At 41.8% G+C, this 17,932-nt stretch overlaps 1 protein-coding gene across 1 annotated transcript in view; it reads right to left on the minus strand.

The window, feature by feature from the left end:
- CAPN1 (calpain 1) overlaps positions 1-17,932 on the minus strand; it is a 60,541-nt gene that overhangs the window by 23,338 nt on the left and 19,271 nt on the right. Inside the window, exons 7-16 of the mRNA XM_070766617.1 lie at positions 16,166-16,249; positions 14,081-14,166; positions 13,329-13,403; positions 12,240-12,400; positions 7,307-7,482; positions 7,177-7,188; positions 5,673-5,884; positions 3,277-3,316; positions 861-926; positions 259-316 (exon numbers count right to left, since the gene is read on the minus strand). Of these exons, the coding sequence (XP_070622718.1) occupies positions 259-316; positions 861-926; positions 3,277-3,316; positions 5,673-5,884; positions 7,177-7,188; positions 7,307-7,482; positions 12,240-12,400; positions 13,329-13,403; positions 14,081-14,166; positions 16,166-16,249 (970 nt within the window). The remainder of the gene's footprint in view (positions 1-258; positions 317-860; positions 927-3,276; positions 3,317-5,672; positions 5,885-7,176; positions 7,189-7,306; positions 7,483-12,239; positions 12,401-13,328; positions 13,404-14,080; positions 14,167-16,165; positions 16,250-17,932) is intronic.

Consider the following 17,932-nt stretch of genomic DNA (forward strand, 5'->3'; position numbering starts at 1 on the left):
CAAGTTTCCAAAGGAATCCAGTTATTTATTAGGAGCAACGTGTTGGCGTCTACTCGAGTGAGGTCAACTCTACCGCACGTGATTTACAGCTCATCTTTGGCCCCTGCTCCTCTCCCCCCCCCCCCGTCTTTTCAGTTTGTGTTATAAATCAAGCAAATAAAGACAGGTCCTATTTTATTTAAAAATATAAATAAAAACGCTGTTTTATTTTAAAAAAACAAATGGCTACAGAGTAGTAAACGCTATTTTGGCACTTACGTTTTCCAATTATCCTATTGAGGATCGTTTGCAGTTCTCGTGGGCTGATCTCCATATCCTGGGTGGGAAAGGAAATTAGATTAAATTATCATGTGTTTTAAAGCCTGCATTTGAGTAGGCCTAGAAGTGGAGCTCTGGCCTCACAATCAGGAGGCTTGCGAGTTCGATTCTAGGTAGAGGCAGATGTTTCTCTTTCTGGGCAGGATGAAAATTTATCTGCTGAACAAAACTCCACATTGGCAACAGGAAAGGCATCCAGCCAGTAAAACACTCAGCTAGCTCCACCATGCAAGGGATTATGGGGTCGTTAAATGAAGACGATGATTAGAGTCTCTTTTGCTTTAACCAGAAAATTTTTCTGTTTTTATTAACACTGTCACGGTTCCGAGAGATGCTCTTATTAACTCATGAGCCTCGAGCCAAGTTTCCAAAGGAATCCAGTTATTTATTAGGAGCAACATGTTGGCATCTACTCGAGTGAGGTCAACCAGCAAATCCAAACAGAGGCAAAATGATCTCTTTCTCCCCACGTTTACCGGCAGCTCAATTTTTCAGTTTTAATTTTTTAGAATTTGTCCTCTTTCCAGTCTTCGCTTACTTACCGCTCCTGCCAGCTGCCTAAAAAGCTGTTTAAAGCCTTCGTCGATCTCACTTTCCGAAAGTATTTTCTAAAGAAACAGGGGAGGAAAGAAGAAAGTGTCAGAAAACAAGGACCAGGTCTCCCAGCTGGCTTCCGACAAAGCCGGATTAAAATTCTCCATCTGGTCTCACGTGGATTGTTTTGGAAACATGAGGGTCGCCCAGAAAGTGATGCATCACATATTTTTTCCTTTCTTTCTTTTTTTTCCCAATATATTTTTATTAATTTTCTTAAAATAGACAAAACTGACAAACATACATTTAACATAAAAATGGGGTTTTATCTACCCCGCTTATTCTAGAAGTAAAATTTCAATACAGAAAAAGAATACATTTAAAAAATACTTAAATTCAACTTATTACTTTAAATGAAAAGAAGAAATTTGTTTTACCTTATATAATAAATTTTCATACATAAACGAAATCTATCTTAAATCACAACAATGCTAATTCTAACGTAAATCTTAAATCATATCACTGCTAATATAAATTCTCTTATTTATTTGTTCATTATTTTAATATTTCGTCTTATTTATCCATGTATACACTTTATTCCATATCTCATAATATTCTGTTTCTTCTTGGTCGTTTAACCGTCTTGTCATCATATCCATTTCAGCGGGTTTTTTTTTCTTTAACAATTATTTATTGAACACAATGAAACTTACACACGAGAAAGATGTTTCTTTTTCGCTCCCTATTTTTCCCACGTAATCTCCATCCCATTCTGTGGTCTCCCTAAAGCGAGACACAAGGGCCCATATGCCCTGTCATTACCACTCACGAAGCCATTTCTGCACTATAATGGCCTCACCCTCTGGGCCCAGTCACTAACCACTCCGAATCTCCGGAGAGGGACGGCATACAAATCTAATAAGACTCGGAGCGGCTCACAACAAGAAACAGTACAAATCCAATACAGTGATACCTTGTCTTACAAACGCCTCGTCATACAAACTTTTCGAGATACAAACCCGGGGTTTAAGATTTTTTTTGCCTCTTCTTACAAACTATTTTCACCTTACAAACCCACCACCACTGTCAGGATGCCCCGCCTCGAGACTTCCGTTGCCAGCGAAGCACCCGTTTTTGCGCTGCTGGGATTCCCCTGAGGTTCCCCTCCATGGGAACCCCCCTCCAGACTTCCGGGTTTTTGCGCTGCTGCAATTTCACTGATGCTCCCTTCGCTGGGAAACCCCACCTCCGGACTTCGGTTGCCAGCTAAGCACTCGTTTTTGCGATGCTGGGATTCCCCTGCTGGGACTCCAATGCAGCATCGCAAAAACACAGAAGTCCGGAGGTGGGGTTTCCCATGGAGGGGAGCCTCAAGGGAATCCCAGCAGTGCAAAAATGGGCACTTCGGCTGGCAAAAGGGGTGAATTTTGGGCTTGCACGCATTAATCGCTTTTCCATTGATTCCTATGGGAAACATTGTTTTGTCTTACAAACTTTTCACCTTAAGAACCTTGTCCTGGAACCAATTAAGTTTGTAAGACAAGGTATCACTGTACATTAAAACAATTTAAAACCCTTAATATATAAAAAAACCCCCAATCATACATCTCATACAGACCATACATAAAACGGGGACGGCCCAGGGGAATCAATTTCCCCATGCCTGACGACAGAGGTGGGTTTTGAGAAGTTTGCGAAAGGCAAGGAGGGTGGGGGCAGTCCTAATCTCTGGGGGGGGGAGTTGATTCCAGAGGGTCGGGGCCGCTACAGAGAAGGCTCTTCCCCTGGGTCCCGCCAGATGACATTGTTTCGTCGACGGGACCCGGAGAAGGCCAACTCTGTGGGACCTAAGTGGTCGCTGGGATATGTGCGGCAGAAGGTGGTCCCGGAGATATTCTGGTCCGATGCCATGAAGGGCTTTATAGGTCATAACCGACACTTTGAATTGTGACCAGAAACTGATCGGCAACCAATGCAGACTGCGGAGTGTTGGTGTAACATGGGCATACCGTACTTCTGTCGACTGCAGATTCCCCATAAACTATACACAAACGTTTGTGAATGTTCCCAACAGTTTCTTTCTCCGCAGTGAGAAATTCAATGACGACAGGCTGCTTGTAATGTACACATCACTTACAGACGCTATTTTGAAACATGGCTGCAGCTATGCTATCCGTCTGAAGAAATGCAAAATTTACACACACACTCCTGACAATTCAAGCAATATATATGCAAAGTTTCGCTTTCGGACCATTAATGTAGGCTGAGAAAAAAAATGTGGTGCATTACTTTATGGGCGACCCTCGTATGTCTCCCTAGGAAGGAAGACGTGTATTTCTCCTCTCAATGGAGAAGAGAAATTTCATTTCCTGGTTCCAAATTCCCTCAAATGTAGAGAAAAAAATTGTCTCCCGAAGCGTCTACCTCATCAGGAAGGTTGGCCTGGATCTGATCATCCATCTCCCTGCAGAAAAAGAACAAAATGACACTTACAAATAACCTGGAAACACAGACTAAAATACAGTGATACCTCGTCTTACAAACGCATCATACAAACTTTTCGAGATACAAACCTGGGGTTTAAGATTTTTTTGCCTCTTCTTACAAACTATTTTCCCCTTACAAACCCACTGCCGCCACTGGGATGGCCCACCTCCAGACTTCTGTTGCCAGCGAAGTGCCCATTTTTGCGCTGCTGGGATTCCCCTGAGGCTCCCCTCCATGGGAAACCCCACCTCCGGACTTCTGTGTTTTTGTGATGCTGCAGGGGAATCCCAGCAGCGCAAAAACGGGCGCTTCGCTGGCAACGGAAATCCGGAAGTGGGGTTTCCCAGCAAGGGGGGCCTCAGTGAAATCGCAGCATCGCAAAAACACAGAGGTCTGAAGGTGGGGTTTCCCATGGAGGGGAGCCTCAGGGGAATCCCAACAGCGCAAAAACGGGCGCTTTGGCTGGCAAAAAGGGTGAATTTTGGGCTTGCAGGCATTAATCGCTTTTCCATTGATTCCTATGGGAAACATTGTTTCGTCTTACAAACTTTTCACCTTAAGAACCTCGTCCCGGAACCAATTAAATTTGTAAGACAAGGTATCACTGTATGGGTAATCCTCATTTTAACTATCATAATCGAGCCTGGAATTATGGGCATCAACCAGGGATGGCAAAGCTTATTTGGCTTGCGTGCCAAAAACTTCCAATAAGTTGAGAACAACCTGCGATTCATTTTTAAAAAATTCAGAGCTGACGTACAATGATGGTTTTTTAATGAGCCAAGCCATTAGGGTTTGCCCAAGCCAAGCATGATTTAAACCAACCAGAGTTTCTTATTAAAATGCGCTAGGAATGGAAATGAATGAACGAATGAACGAATGAATGAATTGATGAATAATAAAATTGCCAAAATGTATGAACGGTGTGTAGGTATATGATTATACAAACGGGTTTTATCACGGGGTTTAGTTTTAGATATTATCATAGAATCATAGATTTGGAAATGACCTCAAGGGTCATCGGGTCCAACCCCCTTTATATTCGACTTCTTTTTATTGCTTGTATCTTTTTGTATTTATATTATTTTGTAAGCCGTCGTGAGATCCTTTGGGATTGGGCGGCACAGAAGTCGAATGAATGAATGAATGAATGAATGAATGAATGATTATTTTATTATTATTTATTGGATTTATATGCCGCCCTTCTCCGCAGACTCGGGGCGGCTAACAACAGTGGTAAAACAACATGAACAATCCAATTAATAACAACAACTAAAAAACCCTTATTATAAAAAAGCAAACATACACACAAACATACCATGCATAACTTGTAATAGCCTAGGGGGAAAGGATAACTTAACTCCCCCATGCCTGGCGACAAAGGTGGGTCTTAAGTAATTTGGGAAAGACAAGGAAGGTGGGGGCCGTTTTAATCTCTGAATGAATGAATGAATGAATGAAGAAATAAAGAAACAAATAAATAAACAAATAAGCAAACAAACCAAATAAACAAATACTTTTTTTTAAAAAGGAAAACATTTTTTAAAAAATTAATAAAAAGTTAAAACATTTTTAAAAATTAAAAAAATGAAAAATGAGTAAATTTTTTTTAAAATAACAAAAAACTAAAAAAATTAATTAAAAATAAAAAAGTATAATTAATAATAAAAAATAAAAAATAATAATACCATAATTAAAAAATAAAAATTAAATAAGAATTTTATATTAATAAAAAATAAAAAAGATTAATATATATAATAATAATAATAATAATAGTAATAATAATAGTAGTAGTAGTAATAATAATAATAATAATAATAATAATAATAATAATAATAAAAGCCGTAGGAAAGGATGACTTACACCATGCTGGCTTTATTATCTGAGAACACATGGAGTACAAAGTTTCCTTAATTTTTTAAAAATTAAAAAAATTATAAAAATTTTTTAAAAAATTAATAAATAATAATAATTTAAAATTAAGTAAGAATTTTATATTATTATTATTATTATTATTATTATTATTATTATTAATAATAATAATAATAATAATAATTTTAAAAAGCCGTAGGAAAGGATGACTTACACCATGCCGGCTTTATTCTCTGAGAACACACGGAGTACAAAGTCTCCTTCCTTAATTTTTTAAAAATTAAAAAAATAATAAAAAATTTAAAAATAATAAAAATTAATAATTAATAAATAATGATAATAATTTAAAAATTAAAAGTAAGTAAGAATTTTATATTAATAATAATAATAATAATAATAATGATAATAATAATAATAATAACAATAATAATTTTAAAAAGCCGTAGGAAAGGATGACTTACACCGTGCCGGCTTTGTTCTCTGAGAACACGCGGAGCACAAAGTCTCCTTCCTTGTTGGGCTCAAAAGTCGAAGGCACCACGATATATTCCCCGGGGGGAAGCCTATGGCGAGTGCTCACTTCCCGCAGGTTGATGAACTGCTCCGATCGGGCCCGGGAAGAGTTCGAGAGGAAGAAATCCCGCTTCAGATGGACAGATGACTGCCCCTTGAACTGCCAAGAAAAAGAGGAATGGAGTTGGGGGGTTTTTTTTTCATTTAAATCCCCGTTTTGCCAGGGTTTTTTTTTAAGGCAACAGACCACAGCCCAAAATTACAGGTAGTCCTCAACTTACGACCACAATTGAGCCCAAAGTTTTCATTGTTAAGCAAGACAAGTATTAGCTGAGCTTTTGTTCCATTTTACAACATTTTTGTCACAGTTGTTAAGTGAATTACTAGAGGTTAAGGGGAGGGGGAAGGATACTGCAAAATCCCCATTCCCTCCCCAATCTGGGGCCGGCTAGAAACATAGAAGATTGACAGCAGAAAAAGACCTCATGGTCCCTCTACTCTGCCCTTATACTATTTCCTGTATTTTATCTTAGGAGGGATCTATGTTTATCCCAGGCAGGTTTAAATTCATTTACTGTGGATTTTACCAACCATGTCTGCTGGGTTTGTCCCAAGCATCTACTACTCTTTCAATCAAATAAAATTTTCCCACGTTGCTTCTGATCTTCCCCCCAACTAACCTCAGATTGTGGCCCCTTGTTCTTGTGTTCACTTTCCTATTAAAAACACTTCCCTCCTGGACCTTATTTAACCCTTTAACATATTTAAATGTTTCAACCATGTCCCCCCTTTCCCTTCTGTCTTCCAGACTATACAGATTGAGTTCATGAAGTCTTTCCTGATAAGTTTTATGCTTAAGACCTTCCACCATTTTTGTAGCCCATCTTTGGAGCCGTTCAATTTTGTCAATATCTTTTTGTAGGTGAGGTCTCCAGAACTGAACACAGGATTCCAAATGGGGTCTCACCAGCGCTCTCTACAGAGGGATCACAATCTCCTTCTTCCTGCTTGTGATACCTCTAGCTATGCAGCCAAGCATTCTACTTGCTTTCCCTACCGCCTGACCACACTGCTCACCCATTTTGAGACTGTCAGAAATCACTACCCCTAAATCCTTCTCTTCTGAAGTGTTTGCTAACACAGAACTGCCAATCCGATACTCAGATTGAGGATTCCTTTTCCCCAAGTGCATTATTTTACATTTGGAAACATTAAATTGCAGTTTCCATTGCTTTGACCATTTATCTAGTACAGCTAAATCATTTGCCATATTACAGCAAAATGATTTAGTTTTACTAAATCCTTCTCTTCTAAAGTTTTTGCTAACACAGAACTGCCAAGCCAGAGGTGGTATTTGCTGGTTCTCCAAACTACACAAAATTTCTGCTACCGGTTTCCCAGGACCTGCTGGATTGTCCCCCCTGCCATTCCGGCTGCTCTTTGCAAACGTACCTCCGGGGGCACCTAGGGGGGAAAAGTAGAAAAAAGAAAATGAGCGCATTTCCAAAGGGGGGAATCATCCCAGTTCAGAGGGACTTTTGGGGGAGGGAGAAGGGGGGGAGATAATCCCTTTGGGGTCTACCTCGTAGACAGCGAAGCCAATGGTCTCCATGTCCTTTCCGACTCGTCTCTCTTTGCGACGGTGTTTTTGCATTAGGGCCAAAAGGAAGCTGCAACCGGGCTCTCTCCGCCCGTCTTCGTCATCGTGATCTATCTCTTCAAGGCGGATTTTGAACTGCGGGTTAATCCAGAAGGTGGCTGTTGGAAGAGAGAGAGAGAGAATAGAACAGGGATGGAGAACCTTTTTTTCCCAGCGACCAGTTAGGTCCCACAGAGTTGGCCTTCTCCGGGTCCCGTCAACTAAACAATGTCGTTTGGCGGGACCCAGGGGAAGAGCCTTCTCTGTGGCGGCCCCGACCCTTTGGAACCAACTCCCCCCAGATATCAGAGTTGCCCCCACCCTCCTAGCCTTTCGTAAGCTCCTTAAAACCCACCTCTGTCGTCAGGCATGGGGGAATTGACATGTTCCCTCCCCCTAGGCTTATAAAATTTATGCATGGTACGCTAGTGTGTATGATTGGTTTTAATTTGTGGTGTTTTTTAAATTAACTTAAATATTAGATTTGTTTTACATTGTATTGTTATTGCTGTGAGCCGCCCCGACTCTGCGGAGAGGGGCGGCATACAAATCTGATTAAACTATTAAAAACTATTCCTCGGGGGCCGAAAGAGCATGCAAGCACATGATCCTGCATGTATGAGTGTCCACAACCTATAATTCAATGCCTGGGGGGAGCGAAAACAACTCCCCCCACCCCCGGAGGCCCTCTGGAGGCCGGAAACGGCCTGTTTCCCAACTTCTGGTCGGCCCAGTAGGTTCATGTTTCGCCCTCCCCAGGCTCCAAACGCTTCCCTGGAGCCGCGGGAGGATAAAAAAACCCTCTCCTATTTCCATGGAGGCTCCCTGGAAGCCAAAACTGCCCTCCAAGAACCTCTGTGCAAGCCAAAAAATCAGCTGGCCAGCACACACATGCACGTTGGAGCTGAGCTAGGGCAACGGCTCATATGCCAGCAGGTATGAGATATAAGAGCCGAGGTAGCGCAGCAGGTCGAGTGCAAGTACTGCAGGCCACTGAAGCTGACTGTAGATCTGCAGGTCAGCGGTTCAAATCTCATCACCGGCTCAAGGTTGACTCAGCCTTCCATCCTTCCGAGGTGGGTAAAATGAGGACCCGGATTGTGGAGGCAAATATGCTGGCTGTTTAAAAAGTGCGATGGCTCACATGTTGTAAGCCGCCCTGAGTCTAAGGAGAAGGGCGGCACAGAAAAATCGAATAAATAAATAAATATGGCTCCACGTGCCACCTGTGGCACCCGTGCCATAGGCTCGCCATCACTGGAATGGAAGGAGAAAAAGATGGAAGAATTCCAGTGCAAAAAGATTGGCGTGGCCAGCCGCCCCGAATCTTCGGAGAGGGGCGGCATACAAATGTAATAAATAATAATAATAATAATAATAATAATAATAATAATAATAATAATAACAACAATATTGCTCAGGGTCCTTTAAGCTCTCTTGCATATAAGTAGTCCTTGATTTACAACAATGATGCACCCTGGAAATTATGGTCCTGTTGCAAGGGTCCTAATGCCAGGTCCAATCACCCGTTGAAAGCCTCCAATGATGAAGCTCCCACAACTTCTGTTCCACTGTTTGATTGTTCTCACCGTCGGGAAGTTCCTCCTTATTTCCAGGTTGAATAATCTCTCCTTGGTCAGTTTCCATCCCTTATTCCTTGTCTGGCCTTCTGGTGCTTTGCAAAACAACCTGAACCCCCCCCCCCCTCCTCTCTGTGGCAGCCCCTCAAGTATTTGGAACCCTTCTATCGTGTCTCCCGTAGTCCTTCTCTTCGCTAAACTGGCCATGCCAAGTTCCTGCAACCCGTTCTTCCTATGTTATAGCCTCCAGTCCCCTAATCATCCTGGTTGCCCTCTTCTGCACTTTCTCTAGAGTCTCAATGTCTTTTTTGTAACGTGGTGACCAAAACTGGATGCAGAACTCTACGTGTGGTCCAACTAAGGCTTTATAGAGTGGTATCAGTACCTCCCTAGTCCTAGATTGTATCCCTCTGTTAATGCAATTTAGGATTGCATTGGCTTTTGTGGCTGCAGCTGCACATTGCTGGCTCATATTTACCATGGCACCGGACCAGAATATCTTCGGGACCGCCTCCTGCCGCACGAATCCCAGTGACCGGTTAGGTCCCAAAGAGTCGGCCTTCTTCGGGTCCCGTCAACTAAACAATGTCGTCTGACGGGACCCAGGGGAAGAGCCTTCTCTGTGGGGGGCCCGACCCTCTGGAACCAGCTCCCCCCTGAGATTAGGATTGCCCCCACCTTCCTTGCCTTTCGTAAACTCCTTAAGACCCATCTCTGCCGTCAGGCATGGGGGAACTAAAACACCTCCCCCTTGCCCATGTTATTTTGTTGATTGATTGACTGTGTGCCTGTTTTTTATATATATTGGGATTGTTTTATGAAATTACTAATTTTAAATTGTAATTAGATTGGTGGGCATTGGATTTGTTATTATGTACTGTTTTTTATTATTGTTGTGAGCTGCCCCGAGTTTGCGGAGAGGGGCGGCATATATATCCAATAAATCTAATCTAATCTAATCTAACATATTTTTCGTAGTATAAGATGCACCTTTTTCCTCCCTAAAAGAGGCTAAAAAATTGGGTGCGTCTTTTACTCTCAATGTAGCTTTTTTTAAAAAGGCTTTTCCCCCCCAGCCCTAACTAGCTGCTAACGATCTTCCCTGCTCTTAACTTGCAGGTTCTTTCATTGTTATTCTCTGCAAATAACGTTTTCCAAGGCCTAAGTCTTTGCAGGATTTTTTCACTGGTCTAACTTGCTCTGAATATGTTTCTTTCCAGCCAGAATCAGGGGCTAACAATATTCTCAGCTCTTACTGGCTTGCAAGCTCTTTCATTGTTACTCTCTGCAAAGAATGTTTTCCAAACCCTGTCTTTGTAGAGGTTTTTTTTCATTGCTCTACTTGATCCAAATAAGTTTCTTTCCCGCCCTAACCAGGTGCTAACAATGTCCCAGCTCTTACTAGTTTGCAAGCTCTTTCATTGTTACTCTCTGAGAAGAATGTTTTCTAAGCCCTAAGTCTTTGTATGGTTTTTTCCCCCCATTACTCTACTTGCTCCAAATGTTTCTTTCCAGGTGCTAATGATGTTCCCAGCTCTTACTGGCTTGCAAGCTCTTTCATTGTTACTCTCTCCAAATAAGGTTTTTTTAAAGCCCTAACCAGGGGATAAAATAATGTGCTGAAACTGACCAGACTAAGGATGCTAGCCAGATTAATATCTAGTAAGCGGATTCTTTTCCCTATTTTCCTTCCCCAAAACTCAGGTGTGTCTTATACTCTGGTATATCTTATACAGTGATACCTCGTCTTACAAACCCCTCGTCATACAAACTTTTCGAGATACAAACCCGGGGTTTAAGATTTTTTTGCCTCTTCTTACAAACTATTTTCACCTTACAAACACACTGCCACCGCTGGGATACCCTGCCTCCGGACTTCTGTTGCCAGTGAAGCACTTGTTTTTGCGCTGCTGGGATTCCCCTGAGGCTCCCCTCCATGGGAAACTCCACCTCCGGACTTCCGTGTTTTTGTGATGCTGTGGGGGAATCCCCACAGCGCAAAAACGAGCGCTTCGCTGGCAATGGAAGTCTGGAGGTGGGGTTTCCCAGCGAGGGGACCCTCAGTGAAATTGCAGCAGTGAAATTGCACAGAGGTCCGGAGGTGGGGTTTCGAGAACTTCAGTGTTTTTGCAATGCTGCAGCAGAAAAACAGACCCTTCAGCTGGCAAAAGGGGTGAATTTTGGGCTTGCACACATTAATCGCTTTTCCTTTGATTCTTACGGGAAGCATTGTTTCGTCTTACAAACTTTTCACCTTAAGAACCTCGTCCCGGAACCAATTAGAAACATAGAAACATAGAAGACTGACGGCAGAAAAAGACCTCATGGTCCATCTAGTCTGCCCTTATACTATTTCCTGTGTTTTATCTTAGGATGGATATATGTTTATCCCAGGCATGTTTAAATTCAGTTACTGTGGATTTACCAACCACGTCTGCTGGAAGTTTGTTCCAAGGATCTACTACTCTTTCAGTGAAATAATATTTCCTCACGTTGCTTTTGATCTTTCCCCCAACTAACTTCAGATTGTGTCCCCTTGTTCTTGTGTTCACTTTCCTATTAAAAACACTTCCCTCCTGAACCTTATTTAACCCTTTAACATATTTAAATGTTTCGATCATGTCCCCCCTTTTCCTTCTGTCCTCCAGACTAGACAGATGGAGTTCATGAAGTCTTTCCTGATACATTTTATGCTTAAGACCTTCCACCATTCTTATAGCCCGTATTTGGACCCGTTCAATTTTGTCAATATCTTTATGTAGGTGAGGTCTCCAGATCTGAACAGTCTTCCAAATGTGGTCTCACCAGCGCTCTATATAAGGGGATCACAATCTCCCTCTTCCTGCTTGTTATACCTCTAGCTATGCAGCCAAGCATCCTACTTGCTTTTCCTACTGCCCGACCACACTGCTCACCCATTTTGAGACTGTCAGAAATCACTACCCCTAAATCCTTTCCTTCTGAAGTTTTTGCTAACACAGAACTGCCAATACAATACTCAGATTGAGGATTCCTTTTCCCCAAGTGCATTATTTTACATTTGGAAACATTAAACTGCAGTTTCCATTGCTTTGACCATTTATCTAGTAACGCTAAATCATTTACCATTAAGTTTTCAAGACAAGGTATCACTGTACTCCGAAAAATACGGTAGTTGGTTGTCCACCAAGATCCCTCTCGCAGTTGCTACTATTGTATCTATTACTCCTCCCTCCTCCTCTTTTTTTGCCCACAACCACCACCCTGTGAGGTGGGCTGGGCTGTGACAAAATTACATCATCTACCACGGGAGATACCTGGGTAATTCCTACAACCGCCGGCTGTGCTCCCCCGTCGCCAGGTGCCATCGTATAGCGTGGTGTTCCATTTCCGGAATTTGCGAGACTTCAGGGCGTCAGGGGTGAGGTTGCAGATCTCCAGGCGGGTAAACTCACGCAGGAAATCTTGGAAGGACATCCTGCAGGCAAAGGTAAAGATCCAATTCCAGAGTTGGGTTCTGAAGCATGCAGAGTTACAACAGGAGAGCAGAACCTGTCGACTTCAGACCTTCGTCGGGGAGAAAGGAGAACTTGGGAACCTCCCGATAATAGAAAAATAGTGCACGCACACACACATGTATACTTACATACATACACACACCAATAAGACAGATTTTTTTTCCCGAATGACTTATGCACTTACTTTATTTTTTAGGGGAAAAAAACTAGAACTTTCCTGCCCACCATCCAAGGCAAGACATCTCATTAATTCACCTTATTGAAATAAAAGTGTTATAACTTTCTCTCTCTCATCTATCTATCTACCTACCTACCCACCTACCTATCCAATCCATCTATCTATCCATCCATCCATCCATCCCCCATCCATATCTGTCTGTCTGTCTGTCTGTCTGTCTGTCTGTCTGTCTGTCTGTCTGTCTGTCTATCTATCTATCTATCTATCCATCTATCCAATCCATCTATCTATCCATCCATCCATCCCCCATCCATATCTATCTATCTGTCTCTCTGTCTATCATCTGTCTGTCTGTCTGTCTGTCTGTCTATCTATCCAATCCATCTATCCATCCATCCATCCATCCATCCCCCATCCATATCTATCTATCTGTCTGTCTGTCTGTCTGTCATCCATCTATCTATCTATCTATCTATCTATCTATCTATCTATCTATCTATCTATCTATCTATCTACTTCTATCCATCCATCCCTACCTATCTACTTCTATCCATCCATCCCGACCTACCTACCTACCTATCTACCTATCTACTTCTATCCATCCCTACCTACCTACCTACCTACCTACCTATCTATGGGCATCTTCCATTAGTTTTCAAATTCCAATAACTTAAATGTTCTGCTAAAACCCGGGTAAAATGCAGACCTACCAAAACTCCCCGTCCTCCATTTGCACTCTCAACTGCTGCCCTACAGCCGGCTCCACCGCATTCCACTCTCCAGACCTGTTAAAAAAAATAAAAAGAATGAAAAGAAGGGTTGGAAAAAGGCTGCTTAAATTCACCAGGAAACAGGCCGGATTTTAGGTGGGCTGATGAGGGTTGTTAATGAGGCCGGCAAGAGTTCAGTGTGTGCATCCATCCAGGAAAAAGAAACTGCCAGAGGGCTTGCAAAATTTAAATTATGTAAACAAACGAGCGAAGCAGAAACAGTGGGCCTGAGGTTTTTTTTAAAAAACTGTTTATTGCTAGGGATTAAAGAATGGTAAGTCTGTGAAGACTGCAGAGAGCTGGGTTCAAATTCTAGCTTATTACAATGTTCATTAAGTAGGATGACCAGAGCTGTTGTGAGCACAGGTAGGGAAACCACATAAACACACACACACACAAAACCACTTGCTTGGTAACTCTGAGTTGCTCTGTTCTAGGTTTTTTTTTAACTTTGGCTGGGTTAAGATGTGTGGACTTCAACTCCCAGAGTTCCCCAGTCTTAAAATCAAAAGATAAACCAGTGTTTCTCCACCGTAGTGGCTTTAAGTTGTGTGGACTTCAACTCCCAGAGTTCACCAGTCTTAAAATCAAAAGATCCGGTGACTTTTCTTCTCTCTCAACCAAGCAAAGCTACCTCGTGACAAAGGATGCTGGGAGTTGTAGTTTGCTAAACTCCAGGACGGCCATTTCACCTGTCACTCCATGCTCCCGTCCATTCGACTTCTCCCCACGGGTTTCGTATCCGGATCAGGCTGACGCGCTGCCCTCGGAAGTTGATCTATTGGAAGGCAGAGATCGTCATGAGTCGTTGAGTTCCCATGAAGGTGGTTTTATGCAATTAAACCATGGCTGATCCAATTCTTACACAGTGTGGTAAGTAACCAAAAACAGCGACAAGCAAGCTGATATTTTGAGAGCTGGGTGGGATAAAATAGGATAAGATAGAAGAGAGAATATAATAGACAATAATGAATAGAATAGAATACCATAGAGAATAGAATAGAGAATAGAGAATAGAATATAGAATAGAATAGAATATAGAATTCTTTTTAATATGTTTGTGAGTGACATAGGGGAAGGTTTGGTAGGGAAGGTTTGCCTATTTGCCGATGACTCTAAAGTGTGCAATAGGGTTGATATCCCTGGAGGCGTCTGTAATATGGTAAATGATTTAGCTTTACTAGATAAATGGTCAAAGCAATGGAAACTGCAGTTTAATGTTTCCAAATGTAAAATAATGCACTTGGGGAAAAGGAATCCTCAATCTGAGTATTGTATCGGCAGTTCTGTGTTAGCAAATACTTCAGAAGAGAAGGATTTAGGGGTAGTGATTTCTGACAGTCTCAAAATGGGTGAACAGTGCAGTCAGGCGGTAGGGAAAGCAAGTAGGATGCTTGGCTGCATAGCTAGAGGTATAACAAGCAGGAAGGGGGAGATTATGATCCCGCTATATAGAATGCTGGTGAGACCACATTTGGAATACTGTGTTCAGTTCTCAAGACCTCACCTACAAAAAGTATAGTATAAGGGCAGACTAGATGGACCATGAGGTCTTTTTCTGCCGTCAGTCTTCTATGTTTCTATGTTTCTATAGCGAATAGAATAGAATAGAAAAGAAAATAGAATAAAAAATAGAGAACACAGAATAGAATAGAATAGAATATATTAGATTAGAACAGAACATAGAATAGAAAATAGAGAACACAGAACAGAATTGAATAGAAAATAGAATAGAGAACGCAGAATAGAATAGACCAGTCCTAAGTCACATCGTTTTCAGGGCTGCTGTAACTTCAAATGACTGTTAAATGAATGTTGTAAGTCAAGGAATATCTGTACATAGCATGTGATATTATATTTCTGTAGGAGATGGCCAAGTTGTGTGTGAAGGGTGAAATAAGTCATCGGTCATGAACCCCCAAAAGAGATCAAAGTTCAGTCTACCCTGAATCCCTTATCTCCTGCTAATTTCCCTTGGGTGTCTGTAGTGTAGTGGCCCACCAGATGGTTGTGGATCCCATCCAAGAAGAGGCCGGTGTGGTGAAGCACCAGTGGCCTGGGCAGCTGGGCACCCGAGTCGGACAGTGAAGAGGCTGAAGAGGACTCAGTTTCAGAGGCAGAGATTCAGCCAGGGTCTTCTAGCATGTCCCATCAGTGACGAAGAAGAAGAGACTCCTCCTCTTCTTAATGCACGAGGGCTTGCAGAACTGCCAAAAGGCAGGAGTGGTTCCTCAGGAGGAGGTCTACTCGGGAGTAGGGCTTGGGGCTAATTGGCCACTCCCCTAGACTACTTAAGGGACAGCAAAAACTCTGCAGGAAGCATCATTTGCGAGCCTTCCTGTTTGGAAAATGTCTGCTCAGCTTATCTGTTTTGGCATTCTTCCTGCGAACTGCTTCTGGGCATTTTGCCAAACCCTTGTAAGCTTCTTAAGATATCCAGGACTAATTGCTTAGACTTAATCCATGACTTTATGGACTTCTGCTAGCTATTAATGCCGCTTAATTCACAGCTTTAGAACGCTTTAACTTTAATGTGTGCGTCAACTACTTAGTAAGCTTATTAGCAGGTGTCAATTGAGTAAACACAGATTTGAACAAAGTGCGTGTGTGCTGTGTTCTTTCTGGTCCGTAGCTGGGGCAGAACAAGTGGTTCAGGTTCTCTTAGAGAGCTTAAGCTCACGGTAAATCTTTATACCCATTTGAATGGTCTACAACTCCTGTTTTTCATTATTCTTCGCTTTCTAGTTTGGTTTTTACAATGGCTCAACAGTTCTCACCTGTTCAGCTCCGGTGACCGAGTAAGCATGGCCCTTCACCAGTTTCTTGAAAGTGACCGCTTCCATGTCAAAGGCACTTGTGATCTGGAATTCGGAGCGGGAAGGAAAAAGGATTAGAAGCGACAAAAAACCTACATTACAAAATTTGAATGCTGGTGTGAAATGGAGTCACTTAGCGACTGTCCTGTCTGGGTCACTCCCGAAGCTATGACCAACCCAAAAAGATAAGCCAGACACACCGGTAGAATCCAAATACAGTTTTATAATTGTAAAGAGAAACGAAGCCAACAGAAAATGTCCTTACAAAGCAGGAAAACACTGGAACATAAATATAGGATCGTTGCTGCCAAGACGAGGCTGTAGATAACAGACATACACCTCCCACGGGTCTTCAAAACTGCTGGGCCACGAGCCAGGAACAGAAACGCCGACAAACAATGCAGGTTACAGCAACTCCAAACTGATAACACTCCACACGGCTTCAAGAGTTTGCCTGCCTTCTAAACCCTTCCCTGCTAATGAGGACCACACCCAAGCCCTGGTGTTCCTTATTCAATGCTGATAATATTTCTTCAATTGATCCTTCCTTTGATCTAGACGTCTCTGTCGCACGTTAATGACAGCTTGTGCTTCGTCACCTAATGACTCCAAAGACTCCAAGCTGCTGGCTGGGGAGAGCCCCTCCCCGGGGCTCCCATGCTGTTCTTCCTCGTCACATTCCTGACTAGAATCTCCCCCGTCCGACTGCCCAGACCCCTCCTCTTCGCTGTCAGCCTCCTCCGGGCATGGAGCCAGCAGAGACGCAGCTGGTCTTTGATCTGCCTCAGGCTGAACCACAACAGCGACCATCTGAAGATACGACAGATTTCCATGGCATTTGCTGTTACGGGCTGTAACAGGATGATGGTGTGGATGACCTGATTTTACGAATTATGACCGATTATGGTAATTAGGGTTGTAACTCAAGGACTCGGTATAGAAGTCCATCTCTTAGCTCTGGTTTTAGTACGGCCTTTTAATATTTTGATCTGTGTACTTTTCATGTGTCAATGGTTTAGTTACCTTTGCTTGTTTTATAACTTACAAGCTGCCCAGAGTCACCTTGTATAAAAATGTAATAAATAATAAAATAATGAGAACGGGCATCAGAATTTCATTTTTTAAGGCATTCACAGAAAAAAGTGACAATAAAGGTAGGTTATCTTAATCTTATTTTTAGCATTTTACCTTACCTCATTTCATATTGCTGTCTTATCATTGATCTTATCTTGTTCTCTTATGTTACCTTACATTATCTTACATTATATATCTTATCCTCTTATGTTATTCTATTATCTATCTTCTCATTATCTTTAAGTATATTTTATCTTTAAATCATTAAGGGTTGTACCACATGATTCTTGACAAAAGTATCTTTTTCTTTTATGTACACTGAGAGCATCTGCACCAAAGACAAATTCCTTGTGTGTCCAATCACACTTGGCCAATAAAGAATTCTATTCTATTCTATTCTATCCTATTCTATTCTTACATTATATCTTATGTTACCTTACGTTATACCTTATGTTATCTTACATTATATCTTATGTCATCTGATTTTATCCTCTTATCTTATTCTATCATCTATCTTATCCTGTTATCTTATGTTATCTTACATTATATCTTATGTCATCTTATCTTATCTTCTTATCCCATTATCTATCTTATCTTGTTATTTTATGTTATCTTACACTATCTTATGTTATGTTATATTATTTTTTTGTCATC

Source organism: Erythrolamprus reginae, chromosome 13 (genome assembly GCF_031021105.1).
Source record: "Erythrolamprus reginae isolate rEryReg1 chromosome 13, rEryReg1.hap1, whole genome shotgun sequence".
NCBI lineage: Eukaryota > Metazoa > Chordata > Lepidosauria > Squamata > Dipsadidae > Erythrolamprus > Erythrolamprus reginae.